The 20,086-nt window shown below is 44.8% G+C and overlaps 5 protein-coding genes across 7 annotated transcripts; 3 read left to right on the top strand and 2 right to left on the bottom strand.

Annotated features, from left to right (window-relative positions):
- Positions 1 to 136: 136 nt before the first annotated feature.
- Positions 137 to 7,835, bottom strand: utp25 (UTP25 small subunit processor component). The gene is made up of 13 exons (XM_057011777.1): positions 7,697 to 7,835; positions 5,407 to 5,673; positions 5,258 to 5,297; positions 4,833 to 5,013; positions 4,524 to 4,748; positions 3,579 to 3,667; positions 3,094 to 3,498; positions 2,707 to 2,923; positions 2,423 to 2,625; positions 1,652 to 1,834; positions 1,395 to 1,504; positions 1,039 to 1,284; positions 137 to 579 (listed from the first exon to the last, which is right to left on the bottom strand). The coding sequence occupies exons 2-13, from the start codon at positions 5,505 to 5,507 to the stop codon at positions 321 to 323; spliced, it is 2,259 nt and encodes a 752-aa protein (XP_056867757.1). The 5' UTR covers positions 5,508 to 5,673; positions 7,697 to 7,835; the 3' UTR covers positions 137 to 320.
- grxcr1b (glutaredoxin and cysteine rich domain containing 1 b) lies at positions 6,184 to 7,349 on the top strand. The gene is made up of 2 exons (XM_057011788.1): positions 6,184 to 6,773; positions 6,889 to 7,349. Exons 1-2 carry the CDS (start codon positions 6,360 to 6,362, stop codon positions 6,910 to 6,912), a joined length of 438 nt encoding a protein of 145 aa, XP_056867768.1. The 5' UTR covers positions 6,184 to 6,359; the 3' UTR covers positions 6,913 to 7,349.
- A 417-nt stretch (positions 7,836 to 8,252) lies between the features above and the next one.
- On the top strand, positions 8,253 to 11,506 carry tmem151bb (transmembrane protein 151Bb). The gene is made up of 2 exons (XM_057011778.1): positions 8,253 to 8,394; positions 8,678 to 11,506. The coding sequence occupies exons 1-2, from the start codon at positions 8,311 to 8,313 to the stop codon at positions 10,085 to 10,087; spliced, it is 1,494 nt and encodes a 497-aa protein (XP_056867758.1). The 5' UTR covers positions 8,253 to 8,310; the 3' UTR covers positions 10,088 to 11,506.
- Positions 11,507 to 12,459: 953 nt separating this feature from the next.
- On the top strand, positions 12,460 to 14,382 carry mtres1 (mitochondrial transcription rescue factor 1). 2 transcript variants are annotated; one of them, XM_057011784.1, is made up of 4 exons: positions 12,460 to 12,608; positions 13,264 to 13,714; positions 13,823 to 13,895; positions 13,975 to 14,382. In XM_057011784.1, the coding sequence occupies exons 1-4, from the start codon at positions 12,533 to 12,535 to the stop codon at positions 14,155 to 14,157; spliced, it is 783 nt and encodes a 260-aa protein (XP_056867764.1). In that variant the 5' UTR covers positions 12,460 to 12,532; the 3' UTR covers positions 14,158 to 14,382. The 2 variants fall into 2 exon arrangements, with proteins under 2 accessions (XP_056867764.1, XP_056867765.1); XM_057011785.1 differs by having other exon boundaries at positions 12,563 to 12,608; positions 13,238 to 13,714.
- Positions 14,383 to 15,601: 1,219 nt separating this feature from the next.
- On the bottom strand, positions 15,602 to 19,912 carry bend3 (BEN domain containing 3). Of its 2 annotated transcripts, none has more exons than XM_057011776.1 (4): positions 19,610 to 19,912; positions 18,986 to 19,040; positions 18,500 to 18,673; positions 15,602 to 18,321 (listed from the first exon to the last, which is right to left on the bottom strand). In XM_057011776.1, exons 2-4 carry the CDS (start codon positions 19,019 to 19,021, stop codon positions 16,105 to 16,107), a joined length of 2,427 nt encoding a protein of 808 aa, XP_056867756.1. In that variant the 5' UTR covers positions 19,022 to 19,040; positions 19,610 to 19,912; the 3' UTR covers positions 15,602 to 16,104. The 2 variants fall into 2 exon arrangements, with proteins under 2 accessions (XP_056867756.1, XP_056867755.1); XM_057011775.1 differs by having other exon boundaries at positions 18,495 to 18,673; positions 19,610 to 19,911.
- Between the last annotated feature and the right edge of the window lie 174 nt (positions 19,913 to 20,086).

The raw sequence follows: 20,086 nt of genomic DNA, 5'->3' as shown, positions 1-20,086 counted from the left end.
TCTGACGTTTCCAACTGCGAAAATGGCACCAGTAGTATTTCTGCACACTCCTGTTATGTTAAAAAAGTCTGTAGCACAACTTTATATATTTATGCACAAGTATCATGCCCCCCCACCAAAAAAAAATCAAATTGGGCACCATCAGAGCACCAGTTTATTACTTAATTTTCAGCTGTAAAGAATAATCAGGCACTGTCGTATGAAATAACATTTTACAGAACCAATGTTCCCTTCATCAGCACATAAAAATATAAACAGATTAAAGTATTTTGTCTGTGTTTATTCTTCTGTAATCATTTACAGCAGATGTCCCACGTGGCTCATCGGGAGCGTTTATCGTCCCCTCCTGTGATAAAGAGGTGAACGGTCTTGTTAGAGTGCAGCATCTGTCCGGCTCGCTGCGTTCCAGTGATGGCGGCTAACTTGTGGGCATCGTAACGGGAGTAAATGGTGGTGCAGGTCCAGCTGGCCTCTTCCCCCTGCCCCCCTGCCGCCAGCATGTTACAAACCTCGCTGTAGAAGTGGGGGAAGGATGGTAGTCCATAAAATATTAAGTTATGGATCCCTTTGATGGTGTACCTTAAGAGAGAACAGAACCGAGACGGGCCGGGATTAGAAATGCTCACAGAAGAGGATACTGGAACCTGTCCAAGCCCCATATCGGAGATCTTGGGAGTGTTTGGGGCTTTGGTGCCCTGCTAATGGGCAAATCGGCAGAGCTCTGAAGGTGTCCTAGCAGCTACCCGCAATTTTGTCCAACTCGGGGTCAACCAGAACCCCCGGCTTCTCAACCACAGACTGAGCTACCGCCAGAAGAAAATGATAAAACAAAGACATAAGCTTACTGAATGTAGTGTTGACTGGCTTGTGCAGCCTCTCTACAACGTTTCATCTACGCTGTTCAGATCAACTTATATGCCATAACAGACAGGAATGTGAAATCTGAGGTTTAACTGATCAGGATTAAACGTCTGTTTCTTTTTTAGGTTGCTTACTAACCAAGCACACATTCAAGGGCAATCTCTTCCAAAAACTGACCTCTTGTAGAAGTGGAAGCGTTCAGTGAAGAGCACAAACTGCTTATTTCCTCTCTGGAAGAAGTGTCTGGCCCGGGACACCTCTGATCTGCTGGAATACTCGCAGATGCTGGCAAAATCCAGTTCTTCTTTCTTCATGTAATTGCGCAACCGGACGTAGTCAAAGTAAGATGGGATGTAGATGAGAGTGTGGGACATGGCTGAGTCCCTGTACTGAGGCAGCACTTTATCTAAAAAGAACTGAAACCTAGAAGTTTGGGAGGGCAACAGGAAAAACAGAGAGATGTAGTTTGGTGGGATCAACCAGTTCAAATGTAATAGCAACAGACTTATGATTCACCTTTACTAAGATCTTACCGAGCATCTTGGTCCATGAAGCTGTCAGCTGAGAACATTTGAAATATATGAGGGAGCTGGACCAAAACCTGGCAGATGGAGCCTGTTTTGGGCATGTTCTTAGTAGAAATCTGAGATTATAAAATAAAACACAAAGCGTATGTTTAAAAAGAGACACAGTCAAAGAAAAGCAATTAATGTCACTTTACATTTAAAAGGTTTTGTTTTGTGGGACAGCTTTACAGACATTCACATCTAAATGGAGGAGATAACGGTACCTGTCCTCGGTAGTTGGCACAGTGTTTTGTGAGGATGCTGTTGATCTGTGGGTCTTGGATAGAGCTGAACACTAGTGTCTGCCGATAGTGCCTGGCCCAGTTGTTGAGGTTCCACATTCTCACCCGGGAGAAGTCCACTCCATGGGCGTCAAGCGGCTGCAGGTTCAGGTGCTTCATCACATGCTGGAAGACAAAAGTCCATCAACTGCAAACTGCTTGTGGAGGCCATTCAACCACTTGGCTATTTAGAAGTAAATGTGCTCATTTTAAATTATATTAAAATGTCATTAAATAGAGAAGCTTTATAGTCAAATAAGCATGTAAGCTTTTGATGACCTCACCTATGAAAAACAATAGCACCATCTAGTGGACAAAATAAACGATCACTATTGCTCCAGTTCACGTTTGCAAATTATGTGACAAAAGATCGGTACTTGACGTGTATATATTGATACATTGCCATACAAAATAAATCAATATTGTCCTCTAAAGACCCCCCCACCCCTTAACATCTGTATTCATGGATCATTATGAGTGGAGACTACAGAACCATGTCTGTTGCGTGTTAGGATGCAAAGTTTTCACTTGATAGTTTGAGTATGAATTTACAAACTTTGAAGAAACACTTTTGAGACCATAAAATAGCCAAAAAATTGTTCAATTTACTAAAATGTTTATCTAAGACACATTGTTGCTGCATTTTAACTGCCATGTCCTTCCCAGCAGTAAATCAAAGAGGCGTTCACACACTGAACTGGTGTGTGTTCTTACCAAGACGTGCTCCCAGTTCTGCATGAGGAAGACGTCTGCTTGCTCCAGCACCAGCAGCTCAATAGAAGACAGAAAGTCAAAGTCCCTCTTCTTTTCTCCTTCTGCCCCCACCACCGTTCGCAGGCCGAGTGGAGAAGCAATAATGATGTCTGATGAGTAGAAGGGGGAGTACAGACGAATGCTGCTCCTCACGATAGAGATGCCTGGTGAGTGCAGAGCACAGGGATAATTAGACTCAGACTGGAAAACTCACAGCGAATCAGGCTCGACTTTCTCCTCTGCACCTATTCTGAAGTGATCGTCCACATTTCCGGAGAAAATGGCGCGGTAGTCATCTGGTCGTTGCAGGTTGGGTGGCTTATCGTCCTCGTCCTCTCCAAACTCGTCTTTGAACCTTTTCTTGTTGTTGACCACAATCTTCTTGCCTTTAGACTCCATAAGGCTTATGAGCGTCTGGACGATTTGGAGAGCTCCGCCACGAAATGGGACGAGAATGAGGACCTGACAATATTGGGGCATTTAGGAAGATACTGTCTTGTGATCATTTTCAAAAATAGAAGACTTTCATTAGAAAAAAAAGCCTTTTTAGAGTTCACGTGATGGTGACACATCTTAAGATATGTGATCCTGGCAGCCGGAGATCAGGCCTAAAATAAAATAAAGCTCTTTACCTTGGGCCGGGTCAGTCCCTGATCTCTGGGTTCCTCCTCCAGTCCAGCTCCAGGTTTGGTCTTCTGATCTCTGAGCTGAGCGTTGTGAGCTAGGACCTGGGAGTTGGCCTTCAGGACGTGATTGAGAATGTGGAGACAGTACGCGCTCCGAACCTGTGGGCCCTGCTTCAGAGGACACACCTCTGGGTAGTAAAGGTCCTTGTAAGTCCCCATAGCAGCGAGTAGTTCCAGTTGTAGCGGGCTGGTTTCCTCGTTTGCCCCTTTAGAACTGGACATCTGATTTAGAGTCTTCCAGCGTGTCTCCAAAAGTTTATGCCAAGCAGGGAGTTTTGTGTCTTTTTGAGGGCCGATGGATCCAAACTTGTCCAGAGGTTTTGTAACGAGTAAAGTTCCCAATTTCGGCCACTAAAATTGACAGAAGCAACGACAGTGAAATAAGCAAACTCTTAAAAAATAGATTCTAGATTTGAACAGTGACGTAATACCGGGATCTGAGTCTTTGCTTTGCAGTCGGATGTTAGAATCTGAACATCCTCCTCACTGAGTTCACTGTCCAAATGTTGTGAAAACACATCTGCAAAGAAAATGTGAAGAAAAAGGTTGAATAGAAAAATCAACGGCTGGTGTAAATCCTGCTGATATGATGTTGACTGGAAGCATAAAAACTACATGCGATGGCCAGCTACTTTCCAAAAGCTGAGTAAGCAACTGCTCGCGAGGCCACCACCTTCCTGCAGACGTGCACTGCTGCTACGGCAAGTCATCAGACGCCAGCAAGGAATTTGTTGCACTATTTGTTCTTAAAGTACGAGGTGAACATGTTTGGCTATTACCTCAATAAACTGAAGGAAATTTGTATTCCAGTTTAGTCATTCGCAGTAAAACCCTCAACAGAATGAATTAGACACACAAAGTAGTCACTGAAGATGTGCAGACCCTCGTGGCTAATTTGTTATCAACAGTTGTTAACAGTTGGAATTCTTTCTTTATTTTTCCTATTTTCTGCACAGTTACCAGAGCAGCAACATTCCTTCCCATCCAGGTTGAGTTCAGTTGGACCATGATTCATTGGGATGGGAGGGACTGCGGAGTAAAGGTACAAGGGCCAACAAGTGCTCAGCATCTCTGCGGGCTCCTTCGAGACTGTTGGAAAACCACCTCCAGAGGCAGGAATCAAAGCGAAGGGTGGCTTTTTCAAAGGATCCACAAAATGCTTTGTTATTTCACACTTTGTTCTTTTCTACTTAAATCCATTTGTGGTTTTTATGGCTTCAGTGAGAATCTACACAGTAAATAGTTATGAAAATAAAGGAAAACCATTAAATGAGGAGGTGTGTCTGGTTATTGTTGTGGATGAATAGAATATTTTAGCCCGTTTGCAATAGTTTCCTTGTTGTCATGTGAATCGGATCATGTAGGTGTGGATTTACCTGAGCTGTCTTTCTGCTCTGGAGTTCTGTCTTCTTCTTTTTCTTCATCCATGAAGTTAGTCTCCAGACAGAACTGAGACTCGTGCTCTTCGTCGATAAACTCTTCTACCTCATTTCTTCCTTCTTGCACCATTGTACTCAAAGGCTCCTCTGCATCTTGTTCAACGGCCTTTTCTTCATCTGAACTTTGACCCTCGTCAGGCTCACCATCTCCGTCGCTGTCCGCTATAACAAAAAGCAAAAGCTCACATTGGTTGACTGCAAAATGTTCAACGCCGCTTTCATTGTGTTGGAGTTCAAAGAGCCCACCTTCCTCCAGAAGCTCCTCTTCTTCCTCTTCACTCTCACTGCTCTCTTCACTCAGTTCCTTACTGGTGGGCTGGCTGAGGGTTGAGAGAAGTTTCTGGTAGGCTGTTTTCTGCTCTGGTTCCTCTTCTTCCTCCTCGTCTTGCTTATAAGGATCAGCATCAAAGTGCTCTGGGCTTGGTGGCTGGAACACCACATGCACAACAGCATCACTATATATTCAGATCTAAGTAGTAACAGCAGCATATGACTTATAGTACAAATTGAGGTGTGTATTTCAGTTGCCACAATATATGTATGCATGCCTTTAATTTGTTGGAATGCAATTACTGATGATTATTTATCATTTGACTGCAGTGTCATGTTGTTTAGTCACTACAATCGTTATTTTCATATTTCAAAACTTGAACTTTGTCAGTGTCACTCACCAGTTCAACTATTTCTGTCCGTTCAGATCTTTCATTTACACTGCAAGGAAACACAAATAACACTTGGTTGTTCAACAGCTTTAAAATGTATTACATCTAGTTCTTTACATTAAGCTATATTTAGCTTAATAGCTTATTGTTTTGCTTACGCGTCATGAAACGGGTGCTCCTCTCCAAATTCTTTCAGGTGTTTCTTCTGTTTTTTGGTTAAATTGGCCAAAAGCTCCTTATTCTGTCTTCTTTTCCCCATGTCGATACCATGCGTCTGTTCTTCTTCTTCGTTGTCGATTGTTGTGAGGTACTCTAGCGACAGTAATACTGTCACCTAGAGGCCGACAGATGAACTACAATCTTGCTGTTCGCTTCTTACAAGCGTCACTGGGGAATTCTGCTAGAAATGCTTGGAAAAACGGTACCTACAGAACACAAATAACAATAGCTATAATACATATATTTATTGCTTTCTATCAATGTTAATGTCAATAAAATATGCAATAAATTCGATTTCTAAACCCGTTTTTTCGTAGTTTAGATACATTCCAGTGTGTTCTTTACACACGCATTTGCACAGTCAGTTTGAGTAAGTAAGAAAAACTAAGCAAAGCATTTTTTTTTGTTCAAACCACTGGCTTCCTAAACACCAGTGATGGCTTCAACACAAAATCAATATCGTTTTCTTGCTGCTCTGCAACAGTGAGCTTTTCTGCTGCCTGGAAAGTGATTGCAAGCTAATGCCCCTCTTACTTTAAGGACCGATGAGCTTGAAGTGCACAAAAGGGTGTGTGTGCTTCACAGCAGCATTGTTTGGACACATATCTACGACAGGGTCGGGCGTCCATGGGTTTTGAAACTCACCTTTATAAATTATTGAAAGTGGTCATATAAGTTACTGTTTGCTCCCTGTGGCTGTTGCCATGGCAGCTTCATCTATTATGGAACACTTTGGTGTCAGGGTTTGTAGCCAGAGTACTTTTAGTTCATTTTGACACATCAAAGCGGGACAATATTGTCTGCTAATTATATCACTAATGTCACAGCAGCAAGGAGCATAACCAGCTTCCCTGAGAGGAATGAGAGCCATGTGAGTCATTGCTGTGTAACAATGGAGGAGCCACACTGGAAAAAAGAGAAAGAAAAGGCTGGAAAAACAGTGAGGTTCCGAGTAGCAGCTGCCAACAGCGGCCGGGTCTTGGCGGAGGTATTCAAGGATGAAACAGCCTGGTGTGCTTCACTGTCAGACTCTGCAGCCTCCGAGCAAAGCAGCCATGCAGGCGCAGAGCAGGGGAGTCCACATCCCACTGGGGAGGCCAACAGCCACCTAAACGGGCTTGGGGCGGCCCAGGACGAGAACGGCGGTGAACCCGATGACCTGCTTTTGTATGCTAGTGCCAAGAGAGAGAAGCTGTTCAGCAACAAGAGGATCAACATCTGCAGCAAGAATGGGACCATCAGAGGAGTGAGAAACAAAGTGAGTGCGGGACAGGTGCTTTTCAACAACCTGTCCAACGTGTATCCTGTAAGTAGCGCTGGTTTTGTTCCATTAAATGGATATATTTACATCAAGAAACAAAGTAGAGACTGTAATGTTTCTGTCATAATCCTTTTTTCCCATAATCAATCTTTATCAACAGAAAAGAAGACCTTGGGAAAAGTAGTCAACAGTTCAGATATTACCCACATGAAGGCCTGTTACTGAGGATACGCTTATGTTTCCACCATGATTCTATACATTTATGGTTGATCTCATCTGCTATAATATGAAACATGTGATTTTTGATCCCTTAATATAAGAAACACGTCTTAAAATCCACGCATTTATCCAATGGATGACAACATTAAAACAAAACAATAAAAAGTAAAATCAGACCGTCAGTTCAAACAGCCTTTGAGGGTGTTTTTGTAACTTTTTTGAGACGTTGCCCAAATAATGCTGGAAAATTCAGGTGATGTTAACGACATTCTTGTGTGCACATACCATTTTGTGATTTTTAAAATGTATTTTTTACTAATCTTAATGTTACGTGTTCTTTTTTATTCCATAACGTGCATAATGTTTTGATATATTTCGTGAACAATAAATTTTGCCTGGTAAGTGCCTGGTGCTTCATTTTTTAATGTCTTTATCAAATCAGTTTATACATGTTGTGGCTCCCTACTGATATTACGCTACTGATTACATTAAATTAAATATTATTTGGTTTCTTGATTCAATTGAAAACAAGCAAAATTCTCAATACTGTTACAACAATATGACGCAACCATTCACAGCAGCATGAATCTACATTACAGACGTTCATATATTATGAAAGATTCGTGTATAGAAATGTTCCTCATATCATTTCAAACGTTGCTTTTCATGATTTGGTTGAGCTTTGTCTTTATAAAACATTTTAAAACGTGGCCTCCGAGGACACAAGTGTTGCTGCTTTTTACGCTCACAATCGCAAAATCCCTCCGCCAAACGGGCCCTCGCTGGTGGAAATCAACAACCCAAGTTTTAATCTCAGATTGAAGGAAAATCTCCCCGTCGCAGCCCGATCCTCCCCGGAAGCCCGGCGCAGTGGAGCAGAACAGATCCGTCCACCTGCCTCAGCCGAGCGCTGCGTCGCGTCCGGCTCTGCGTAAAGGCGCCTCCGCCTCCCTGCACACGCCGATACGGACACCAGCTGCGGGAGCGGGGAGGGGGGCAGGACACGCTCATTTTACAATGACCAACAGGCTAATAGAAAAAAAAAACATCCCCTCCGATCCTGTTACTGCGGCACCGACAGCCAATCCGTACAACGCGGGATGCAGCCTCTCTAGTCAGACGCCCAACCCTCTCCGTCGTTCTACCCCCTTCCTATTCACCAGATTTCTCCTTTATTTAGGTTTCAGTGAGTTAAACGCCCCCCCCCCCCCCCATCCCGTCGTCTCAGGCGTTCCATAGGGTGGAGTAGCTCAAAATGGAGACAGATGTGATGGTCTGAGGCACACGCTCGTCTTGCTCGAGGGACTCTGCAGAAGCGCGGCAGTGACATCTCCCACGCCCTGAGATCATCAGCTCCAGCATCATGTCCCCGCCAGCATCCGCTGCCACGGCCAGCGAGACCAGCACCGCCACCACCACCGTCTTCGAGGAGGAAAGCAGAGAGGAGGTACGTTGTAGTCTCCAGTATCACCTGCCTGTATCTCAGATGGTTTATGTGTAGCCTTCCACATATGCTAGTTCAGCAGGCTCCGAGGTGGTTTGATGCTGTTCCCAGCATTGTGTCTTGTGTTCAATCACCTGCTGTGGAGGGTGATAAGCTCTGATTCGGTGTCTCCCCAACGTTGGCTCGACCCCTCGGCGGGAGCCTCGCCACTCTGAGACGACGGCGGGCAAAATATCTCATCTGAAGGTCCGATTCATTTCCATGTGTGTTTGTTTTGGCTCCATAGCAACGGCCCCTCAAGCAGTCGCTGAGCAAGTCGCTCTGCCGAGAGAGTTTCTGGAAATGCCTGCTGCTCTCCGTCCTCATGTACGGCTGCATGGGCGCGATGGTGTGGTGTCACGTGACCGAGGTGACCCGTCTCACCTTTGACAGCGCCTTTAAGGGGAAATCCATGATGTACCACGACAGCCCCTGCTCCGACGGCTACATCTACATCCCCCTGGCCCTGCTGGGCATGCTCTATTTAGTCTACCTGGTGGAGTGCTGGCACTGTCATGTGAAAAACGAGCTGCAGCACAAAGTAGACGTGGAGGGAATCTACGAGCGCATCCAAAGAATGCAGCAGGCTAAGCCCTGCATCTGGTGGAAGGCCATCAGTTACCACTACGTGCGGCGGACGCGGCAGGTCACGCGCTACCGCAACGGAGACGCTTACACCAGCACTCAGGTATACCACGAACGGGTCAACACTCACGTGGCCGAAGCTGAATTTGATTACAGCCACTGTGGCGTGAAAGACGTCTCCAAACAGCTACTGGGGCTGGAGAAGTGTGCGCTCACAAAGATGCGCTTCACCAAGTGCTTTAGCTTTGCTAACGTGGAGTCTGAGAATTCCTACCTGACGCAGAGAGCGAGGTTTTTCACTGACAACGAGGGCCTGGACGACTACATGGAGGCCCGGGAAGGCATGCACCTGAAAAACATCGACCTCAAGGAGTATGTGATGGTCCTGTGCGATCCGGACCACCACCCCTGGTATCTGTCCCACTACGTCTTCTGGTTCGCCTCGTTCCTCACTTTCTCCTGGCCTCTCAGAGTCTTCACCGAGTACCACACGGCTTACGTCCACTATCGAGTCGAGAAGCTCTTCGGGAACGATTACGTCCCTGTGACGCCCTGTGACGATCGACCTTACTGGCGCCGGATCCCTCGAGTCAACACCATCGACAGCACGGAGCTGGAATGGCACATCCGGTCCAACCAGCAGCTGGTGCCCAGCTACTCCGAGGCCGGCCTGATAGACCTGGCCCAGCGCCCCTCCAATTTCAGCGGGATACGTCAGAACTGCGAGCGCTGCCACCGAGCCATCAGCTGCTCCTCGGTATTCTCCAGGAGCGCCGTGAGCATCTGTACCGGCGCCAGCTCCCGCATCCCCTTCAGCAGTAGTCGCTTCTCCTTAGCGCGACGCTACGGCTCCCAGCGCAGCTGCTTCTGGAGGAGCGGCAGCTTGGACGACCAGGAGAGTCCCAGTGAGAACACCCGCTGCCTGTCAGAGCGCCTCAACACAGACGACGAAGGACCCCCGGACTATGAGGACGCCCTTTGCTACCCGGTGCTGATCGTCCACTGCAGCGAGAACTGCCACAACCACAGGTCGTTCCACAGGAACGGCTCTTGTGTGGAGACTTCCTTATGACTATGCAGTGACTGACAGTCACGTTGGCCCAATAGGAACATCACAGATGTGAAAGGGCAGACTGTTGAATGTGTGATTCAAGCAATAAGGCAGAAGAATTAGCGCAGAGCAAAGTGGACGCAAATATCAAGTCTGCCTGGCTGACCACGAAATCCATGCAGAGGAGGACTGTTACACTGTACATGACCACAGCTGAAGGTGAAGCTGCAGTTACCTCACGGAATCTTTTTCAAAAGCCACGTAAAAAAAGAAATAAAAGAAATATATCTGCTTTTCAGCTTAATCTCAGTTGCAAAAAACAACAGAAATAATTGCCAAGTTCAGACTATTTATAAGCATTCCATCCTTTCAAAACAGAAGAAAATCATATACATGTCTCGCCTCTTCATTTCGCAGCGATACATCGGTCACTATGGCAACCTGCAGCCAATGTGACGGAGATCTGTGAAAGGATTCAGCAAGCGTAAAAATTGGAATTGTGTTTTGTTTGTGTCAGTCGTTTTCTGAATTTACTGAAATATCATTTGACAACAGCAAAAAAAATTGAATAGTTGGTGTTGGTTTAGTGATGTAATGAGAGTGAAATCATTGTGGTGGTGTCTTGAATGAGGAAACGGACTGATGGCGGATGCTGGTGCTACATGTTTACACTACAGAGCAGTTTAGATGCACAATTGAGTTCATTACTTTGGACTGAGCCTAATGTGTCACTTCTGTTACCTGTAAAAGCGTTTCAGACCTAGCACTGAGTGTCCTTTAAAACAAAAACGACTATAAAGCCTGGATGCTTTATGCTACATTTGTTTGCACATTGTTTTTACTTTTTTCATGACCAATAACTGCCACATATCAACATGTGTCTTATTGTGATGAGACGTATTTCTTTCTACATTTCTTTCCGATGCAGGAGGCTAATATGGGATTGAGAAGATAAGAGCCTGTGTGTAGACAAAGCCAGATCATTAAATCCATGCACATATTCTTTTTCTCGTTTTTCCAGGCAGTTTATGCAAGGATGTACTGTAAATACATTTTTGGTTATATGTGAACATGATGCAAGGTTAATGATAATTTTATATCATCTCAATTACTGTACATGAATAAACCCTTGTAGTTTCAATAATAAAGTGACACTAGTATTATGCACTTGAGGTGACACTTTTATTGCAGTGACCATGAATGCTAATGTAAATTCCCTCATAATATTAACATGTGCTAGATGGGGTATTGTACATTCACAAGAATGTACCCGACGAGGAATGAAAAGAGCACTCAAAACTTCCAGTAAAATACTTAAAAATGTTCTTCTTGGAGGAAAAATTGTATGAATATCTTAAATGAAATGTACTCAAAGTTATGCTGGAAAAACAAATATTGCAATAAATGTATGTTTAAATTAAAACGCGATGTTGGACTAGATCCCTAGAGCTGATTGATTTACATATCAATTCATTTAATTTCTGTTGAAAATTCAGTTATATTAATGGACTTTACACCACATGTATTAGGATGCACTACTGCTGTGATACTGCACGCATTATTTTTTTGGATCGTTTTTGTACTACAATTTGATACTTGTCGTACAGCATTCACGTAGCTTTAGTTGAATTGAAATACATTGAATTTTACTAAAGTGAATTGTTTTTTTTAAGACATTTATTTTTATTTTCTTGATGCCTCCTTATCTCTAACAGTACCATTCGGTTTCCTTAAAAGCAGTTCGCATCCTCTACGGCAGGTGGCAGCACCGCTGTATTTCTGTGTACAAAGTGACCCTCGGGACAGAGTGTGAGGAAGAGCTCACCCAAAGAACATCTAATCACATAAGTGGATTTGCTCATGCGTTGATTGCAATATTATCACACTGCAGTAGTTTCATCATAACACCAAGAAGTCAATCATCACTGATTCAGTAGCAGCCTTAAATATTAAAATAGTTACCGAGATCTAGTGATAAACGTAATCACAGAATATGGGAAATGTGCAGGGACACGGTTTTGTGTTGTGATGGTTTGGACCCCAACACACCTGGGGATTTTAAGGAAAGTCAGGGCAGGCAACGTGGCAAAAGAAGCATTTAAGAGGAGCACTGTTTAAATTAAATGATCAAAGTCCGAGGACAGGAGCATTGTGTGGGGGGGAAGCCAACGAACATTGGAAAGAGGGTCAACGGAAGGAACAGAAAGTTGCAGGTAGCATTTACAAGGATCAGGATCGCTGACAGTAACTTAAACCAAACCTCTACACATGTGGGGAAACATCCAACTGTGCTATGCGAGTATTGTCAAGGACCAGAGACAGCAAGACATGCAAATTATGTAGCGGGTTCAGGTGGGAGGAAAGACGTTTTAACATTTAAAAAAAAAATCTCTATGGGGTCTATTAAAAACGGATTTAATGAGAAACCTGGGAGAACCGGAAGGTGGCAGTAATGCAACTTAACAGATGCCAACTGGCATCAACTCCACAGAAGAAGAAGAGACAGGCGACGTCAAATTAGCCATGCGGGGTTACTCAATAGGTGAGCGATCTACCACTTTGTCTTATATGACATAAAATCATTAAATTCATACCATGAAAATATGACCAATGTGCCAAAATTGCCTGTGTACGGTTAGTTGCTAATTAAGTCGTGCATTGTACCAGAACCTTCACCGACTGTTGAGAAGTTTAGCTAGCTGTGCACCCTGTATTCAAGGATCCCTTTAACCTCTGTCAAGCACAGGGAGCATTTTATTGACCTATGGAAAATGTAGGAAAATGATGTACACACGCAACGGGCATATTTACACCCTTGTTAATATCCATTTGTTGCCAGGGAAGTTGGGATGGATGTGAAACAATCACATTGGAAATCCTCCAATTATTTTCTTATGCAATGCATGCATTTCCACATTTATTAATCAAACATGCTGCTAAATGTCTGGTCTGAATGGCACAATCGGTACGTACACAGGAAATAATGACGGTCTTTTATTTTGAAGGTGCACAGAAACTTTTTCTCAGATGTATTTGTCTCCCAATCCGATATAACCAGACGCCACATTCCTCTAAAAGTATGGACGTTGCATTGTCAAAAGGGATTTTAAGTCATAATATTAATCGTTAAATGAAATGAACAAAGCACTTTATGTCTCTATCTTGCTCAAGTGTCAACATAAATGCTGAATTTGCAGTTACTGGCTGGAGCACCAGTATGAAGAGGCTGGTGGTGCACGCACTCGCCATGAGGCAGCTGGGAAGGTTGAATCCCCACCACATCATCGCTACGGGATACGGACCTTGGCAGACCGAATGGTGCCCCAGAGCCATCCACGTACGGCAGCTGTGGGGCTGCGCAGCGATCCCAGCACTCGGCTCTCACAGACCTGCTCCTTGTGGCAGAGACTCGGCGGGGGCTTGGCCTCTCCATCATCTGAGGTTTAAAAGCAACAAGAAGAAAGGTTCGGCTAAGACAACAAGTGAGGAAGACGAGGAGGACGATGAAGTGCATCCGGAGGACAGTGACTACGAGGACGATGCGGATGAGAACTCAAACCTCCCTAAAGACTATAAGGATATTGAGAAGAACGTGCAGTCTTTTCGCTATGACGTCATCATGAAAGCTGGCCTGGACTTGGCGCGCAAGTAAGTTCGCCTGATCCAAACCACATTATTGTTTGCCAGGTATCGCATGTAAGACCAAAGCTTTGTAGCGATGGCCCTGTTTCAAAGAAGCTTCTTGTCTCGCGGCAGTAAGATCGAGGACGCCTTCTATGACAACAAACTCCGGCTAAACGGACAAAGACTTATCAAAAAAAGCAAAACCGTAAGTGTCGGCGCCAGAACTCCACCTCCTCGCTGTGTCCACTTTATAGACCTAATTTCTTTTGTTTGACTTTACTCAGGTGAAAGTAGGGGACACTTTAGACCTGGTGCTGTCAGAGAACCGTGAAAACAACACCGTCGCCCTCATGAGAGTCGCCCCCCGCAGGGTGTTTGGTGAGACGACGTCCACGGAGAAATACAGGGTTGTCCTGAGGCGATGGAAGTACATAGAGCTGCCCAAGGACGAGGCCTTCAAGTCATGAACGCTAGCAGGGCGCTTTTGGCCATTATGGACCGTAAAGACGACACCTGCAGATGGAGGCGTGGCCTCCGTCACCGAAGGTGGATCTTGGATTATGATTTCAAGGTTACCGCCACATTGGTTGTAGACATACAAGAATGAAATTGTGAAAAAGGTGTTGAAGGATTGTTTTTTTTTAACCCCACCACCCCGACTTACCCAATAAATGCTGCATGTGAGGATCCAATAGTGGGAAATCTTTTCCTGATGACTGGGCTGATCAAAAGCACATGACGTATTCTGGCAAGGATGAGGTTTCATCTGAAGCATTAACTGCTGGATCAGTCCTCGTATTTAACTACCGTAATTTCCGGACTATAAGCCGCTACTTTTTTTCCTACACTTTAAACACTGCGGCTTATTCTACGGTGCGGCTTATTTATGTTACGTGGTGCACTATCACAACTATTGTGAATCAGTCATTTTTACTAACCCTCATCAACATGGAAACTACTAGAAGAAAAGCATATGATGCGACTTTTAAGTTAAAAACGATCACTCTGGCGGTTGAAGAAGGAAATCGAGTGTAATCTTGGCATACATTACGGTAATCAATGGCGAGAAGGTGGAGACGGCCGCCTGAAGAACTGATCCAAAGCAAAAAGACGACAAAAGCTTTTAGACGTAAACATCACAGGTGGCCCGAGCTTGAAAACTTTCTGGAAGACTGGGTCAACACACAGAGAACAGGCAGCCACGGTGTTTCCGCTGTACAAATCAGACAGAAGGCAAAAGCAATCGCCAAAGCCATGAAAATAGAAGATTTTAGAGGTGGGCCATCGGGGAGTTTTAGATTGTTCATTGCTTGAGTAAAAAAGCATAAACAACGTAATTTGTGTGTAGCTGATACAAAGGTGTATTTCAAGGTAGCTGCATTACAGACACCGTTTGAAAAAAAAGCATTTACCGGTAGAATATATTTGTTTATGTTGCTAAGCGGATTAAATTAAAAGAAAAGATAAAAAATCCTGATGTGATGAAAATTGGATTTAAGGTCTCTGTATAAACATACAAGTGAAAGAGTGGCTGTTGTTTCTTACCTGTCTGTCACTCGTCAGTGACTCGTCCCTTACGGTAATAAAAACATATACCGGTACTGAATGTTTTCGATCAAATTTTTCATATTACTACGTGGGATACATGCGGTCTAAAATCCGGTGCAGCTTGTATAAGTACAAAATTGATTTTCTTTCTAAAATTAGATTATGGGGCTTATAATCAGGTGCGCTCTGTAGTCCGGAAATTGCGGTACTCTGTTTTTTCTCACATCATTTTATTGAGGTCGATTTACCGAATGGTTCATACGAATAAAGTTCTGTCTAAGCTGTTTGGTGCTGCCAAACTTGTGAGCGACTTACTGTTAAAAGGCTCTTTTTGCAGATATGAAATGACAGCAGGGACAGTGGTAAAAGCCCAATTGTTATCATGATTTTTATTAGAAATAGTTTATCATGATCCGTAGTCATGTTAAATTGTCTTTACAATATAAACTTCTATAAGAAGGCTTAACATAAGCACATTATTATTAAAACAGTGGCGACACAATGCTACATCATTAACTGCAATGGGAAACTCTCAAATAACTGATTTCATTTTTCCATAGCATGGGTGCGGTCAATGCTAACAGCTACTGTCGTGGTTATTGTTTTTAAGGCTACTACATTTAAGAACAAAGTGTTAGATAAGCTATGACAGTCTGATAAATAGAAGCAGTTTCACCCTATCCAATATTAGAACTACAGCTCCAACTATTATTGCTGTAGTCAAAAGTTAAAATAGAACTAGATATTACCGAAGACACTCAAAAACAGCTCCGTTTCCTTTGACGTTGGACAGCTTGTAAAGGTTTCAGCTTATATACTGTGCAATCATTTTATGAAAAGTGTTTCCTAAGTGAGACGTACTGAATCTACGACACAGTGCTCGACCTTTTGGCCTTCTTAAGAATGTCGCACTTCTTGCGATTTGGCCGCCTGCAGCGTTCGTCGATGCTCGGTACGCATTCGTAGTGCCACACCTCTTCTATCTTATCCACAGGATACACCGCCTCCACGTAGTGACGTATCAGTCGCAGCCGCACGGGGTCCAGCTGCTTCTTGTTGCAGGCGCCCGAATGGTTGTACTGCAGGCGCAGGTTCTCCTGCGTGAAGAGTTCGGGGAAGAGGCGCACCAGCAGCCGCGCGGCAAAGTTCCCCACGGAGAGGCTCTGCTGGACGATCTCCCGCACCTCGCTGTCCGAGAGCAGGTAGACGGAAGGGACGGGGAATTCGGGCGTGGACACCGTCAGCTCGTCCAGGGGGATCTTGCAAAAGTCTTTGCTGCTCTTCTCCGGTGGTAAAGAGGGAATCTCGGCTTCTTCTCTCACGCCGTCTGGATGCAGCGGGTTCAGGAGGAAGTCCTGTTCCGAGTCTTGGCCGAACACTCGGCGTTGTTGCGTGTAAGACCTCCGCTGCTCCGTCTCCCGTCTCCGGCACCTTTCGTCCAGTTTGCCGACAAATTCCACCATCCACACTCGGTCGTTGGTGGCCTGTGGGTAAACCAGCTGAACGTAATGGCGGATCAGGTTCACCCGAACGGGGTCCAGCTGTTTTTTACCAAGAGAACCGCTGCAGTTGTACTGCTTCCGCGTGTTCTCGTGCGTAAAGAGCTCCGGGAACATTAGCACCAGCAGCCGGGATGCAAAATTCCCGATAGATAAGCTACATTCATAGATATTCTTCAGCTGCTCCCTGGACAAAATGTACTCTTGAGGGACACCGAAGTCCGGAAGAGGAATCTCCAGATTGTCAAAGTCCATAGGTGTGAGGAGAGACTTTTTCGACTTGCGGCTAGGTCTCTCGTAGTCTCCCACTTCTGGAACCGTCATAACGCAAACGTCCTCTGGAAGGTTGACCAGGTCGTAGCTCTCCTCGTTATTGTTATCGGGTTCACTCCCGTTCCCGTTACTGTGAGCGCCCTCCAGCGCGTCCTCCATGTGCTGAATGCATATTTGAAGCCAGCTGTCTTCAGGCACGTCGGGGAAATTAGCTTCCATGTACTTTCTTATTATTTCCATCTTTTCAGAGTCCAAGATTAGCTGCCCCACGCTGCCGAAACTGCTGGAGCCTTCCGGCATTTTCCCTTCTTCGAAAACCTCGGGGAAGAGACGGTGCGTCAGGAAAACAACAAAGTCCTCGGGGGACGAGAACTCGTCCAGCTCCTCCGTGGCTTGCGTATTGAACGGGAGGTCTGGCGGCGTGCTCTGCTGGTGACCCACAGAGATTTGCTCCTCCTGCCCCTGCTCGTTAATAAAGTGATACGTTTGCGGAGCCTCCGCCTTTATCCCCGCGCTCGCGGCCGCCTGCTTCCTGAGCATGCGAGCGCTCTCCATATCCCTCTGAGCCCAGAAGCGGTTAAATAAGTCATTGATCTGAAGGAGGCATTCTTCCTGCCAAACGTCGTTGTTCTTGACCGGAGGGTAGCAGACCTCCACGTAGTTCCGGATTAGCTGTAGATGTAGAGACTCGAGCGTTCTCTTGCTAGCCATGCACTCATGAGAACACTCCCGGGCTTTGAACAGCTCAGGAAAGAGATGCACGAGAAGGCGGCAGCCCAGTTCCCCGGCGCTCGACGTTTGCTCCTTCAGCTGATTCAGCTCATCGCTCGTTAGCAGGTATTCAGGAGGAGGCTGGAAATCGGTCACCAAGTCGACCGGTTTGATCTGCTTCTTTATTCGCATGACCTCCAGCGTTAACAAGTCCACTTTGCTGTGCAACTGCGTCATGCTGGAATTGAGCGTGTTGAGGATGAGAAACATTTTCTCAATCAGCGGATAAAGGCTGGAGTCTTGTGACGAAGACGGACCCAACGTGTCCACCAGGGAGAAGTTGTCCCACGCACCATTATCCACCGAACTTTGGAGCTTGGATGAGTAGATGCCACTGTAGTTGAACTCACTGCCGCCGTGACCGGCTTGCTGCTCCAAATTAGGCGTGTTTCTCTTGTCTGAGATCCGGTGGGAGATGCTGAAAAGAGGCTTTCTGTACGAGACTCTGGACTTTTGTTGGACGCAGTCCCTCTTTTCTCCAGTTGTGGTGAGACACAGCGGCTCGTGCCTGCTGTCCTCTTCTACCAGGAGCCGTCTCATCTGGACAAAACACAAATAACGTTAATTATCCCTCAAATTACACAGTAAAAAACCTAAATGATCCACCTCAGGAAACAAAGCCTTATAACCAGGTACTTTAATCAGTTTCTACACGTCTTTGCATGCTGATATTTTATGAAATCAAAATCAAAAAACCACAAGACGTGTCTTACCTCACCAGAAACCTTGACTCTCTTGCTGCAGGTGGATTTGTTTGTCTGGGGGCCAATCTCTGAGCATGATCGCTTGCCAGTCTCAGAGGCTCCGGGGGATCCTCCTCCAAATCCTTCATCTGGCTTACAAATAGCCAAGTCTTCTGGCTCCTCTTTAAAATCCTGGACATCTTTGTGTTCTAAAAAAAAACAAAACAAAAGAAATTCCTCCTGTAGATGTTTGCCTTTGCTTTGTGTAGTAACACACACAAATCATAATTATCGTATCATAGTTTCAGCACTGACTTCCTTATTAAATTCCTCAACATAAAGTATGCATGTAACCAATATCTTAAAGAATAGTATGCAAATGGATACAAATAGACCTTCTTTAAAAAACCAATTTAGCTGTGTTTCTCTTTGCTGATCACCTTAGAATCAAAGAACTGATCTCCATTTACTATCTGTAGCTCTTTTAGATGCACAAAGATTCAGTATGTTGCACAAGTTACCTTTCTCAAGCATTGCTTCATTTGGAACAGCTCCATGCTCACTTGAATTCATAGCCTACAGATAATAGAGCAAAAACACTGTCACGTAACTTGTGTTTACCCGAATATCACTTAAATCATGTTTACTGCAGTGTCCAATATTAGTGTATGAAGTGATAGTTGGGTGTTATGGACGGTATGACACTACTTTGACAAACAGCAAGATCTTCTGCTTGGGGATAATTAATCAAGACAGTATGACCTAAAGATCCATTTATAAAAAGCACCTGAAATTGTGATTATTGCACGAATAAAGTACTTTGTGTTGTGCTAATGACTCCCCAGAACATCCCACAGTGCGCTAAGTTGCGTCTTAGCTCTCTTCCAGTGTTCATTAAGCTACTTCCTCATTCTTCCTCCAAGAAACACCAACAAGAACCTCTTAACATCGGGGCTCCCTGCAGCTTTATCACACAATCGTTGGACACAGTCCTTTTCTTAGTTATTAAAGCGTTATGTTGCTGTAGCACCGCAACGTTTCGGTGAGTGAATTTTAATGACGCGGCGATGTTTGCGTGCCGTGGACGCGTCGCCGCACTGCCCAGAATAAGCCTTAAATGACCGTGACCGTCGGTGGGAGCTCACCTTCACGGGTCTAAACAATCGTTCGGGATTGTTACCGACGTGCTGGACATGTCTGCAGACTGTCACCGGGCTTTATCTTTACCAAAATGTTCTTCTTGTTGTTGATGTTTTTTTCCCTAGCAGGCTTCTGTTTTCTCGCGTGACGTGACGCTGCGCGCGCCTGTTGTGTCACTTCCGCACAGCTGTGGGCTAAACAAAAAAAAAAAATCTAAATAAATTCCACACAACACAAAAATATAGAAAACGAAAAGAAAACAACACATAGATCCTGAAATCCAGAATTTGTCATGCAGGAAATGCTACAACAACCGGAAACACTTACTGCATCCGGTCTCGTTTGGAGTTGAACATACTTGCAGGAATTTATGACTGTGTGTATTTATTTGACGGCCATTATAATTTTTCACAGGTAACATTTATTAAAATTTCTATGCTATTTAAATTGTACTGTATATCCGTGAACACCCGACGTCCGGA

The sequence above is a fragment of the Takifugu flavidus genome, chromosome 16 (genome assembly GCF_003711565.1).
Source record: "Takifugu flavidus isolate HTHZ2018 chromosome 16, ASM371156v2, whole genome shotgun sequence".
In the NCBI taxonomy this organism is placed as follows: Eukaryota; Metazoa; Chordata; class Actinopteri; order Tetraodontiformes; family Tetraodontidae; genus Takifugu; species Takifugu flavidus.
Note: the sequence above shows the minus strand (reverse complement) of the source record. Positions and strands in the feature narration are given on the sequence as shown.

Coding starts and splice junctions, on each gene's coding strand:
- bend3 (XM_057011775.1), bottom strand. CDS start 19,037: ATGAATTCAAGTGAGCATGGAGCTGTTCCAAATGAAGCAATGCTTGAG. Junction 18,674..18,985: donor TGAAGCAATGCTTGAGAAAG/GTAACTTGTGCA, acceptor GTTTTTTTTTAG/AACACAAAGATGTCCAGGAT. Junction 18,322..18,494: donor GAGTCAAGGTTTCTGGTGAG/GTAAGACACGTC, acceptor TGTTTTGTCCAG/ATGAGACGGCTCCTGGTAGA.
- utp25 (XM_057011777.1), bottom strand. CDS start 5,507: ATGGGGAAAAGAAGACAGAATAAGGAGCTTTTGGCCAATTTAACCAAA. Junction 3,499..3,578: donor AAGCAAAGACTCAGATCCCG/GTATTACGTCAC, acceptor TGTCAATTTTAG/TGGCCGAAATTGGGAACTTT. Junction 1,505..1,651: donor GTGCCAACTACCGAGGACAG/GTACCGTTATCT, acceptor TTATAATCTCAG/ATTTCTACTAAGAACATGCC.
- mtres1 (XM_057011784.1), top strand. CDS start 12,533: ATGCCAACTGGCATCAACTCCACAGAAGAAGAAGAGACAGGCGACGTC. Junction 12,609..13,263: donor CATGCGGGGTTACTCAATAG/GTGAGCGATCTA, acceptor CTGAATTTGCAG/TTACTGGCTGGAGCACCAGT. Junction 13,896..13,974: donor TTATCAAAAAAAGCAAAACC/GTAAGTGTCGGC, acceptor GACTTTACTCAG/GTGAAAGTAGGGGACACTTT.
- grxcr1b (XM_057011788.1), top strand. CDS start 6,360: ATGGAGGAGCCACACTGGAAAAAAGAGAAAGAAAAGGCTGGAAAAACA. Junction 6,774..6,888: donor ACCTGTCCAACGTGTATCCT/GTAAGTAGCGCT, acceptor CTTTATCAACAG/AAAAGAAGACCTTGGGAAAA.
- tmem151bb (XM_057011778.1), top strand. CDS start 8,311: ATGTCCCCGCCAGCATCCGCTGCCACGGCCAGCGAGACCAGCACCGCC. Junction 8,395..8,677: donor AGGAGGAAAGCAGAGAGGAG/GTACGTTGTAGT, acceptor TTGGCTCCATAG/CAACGGCCCCTCAAGCAGTC.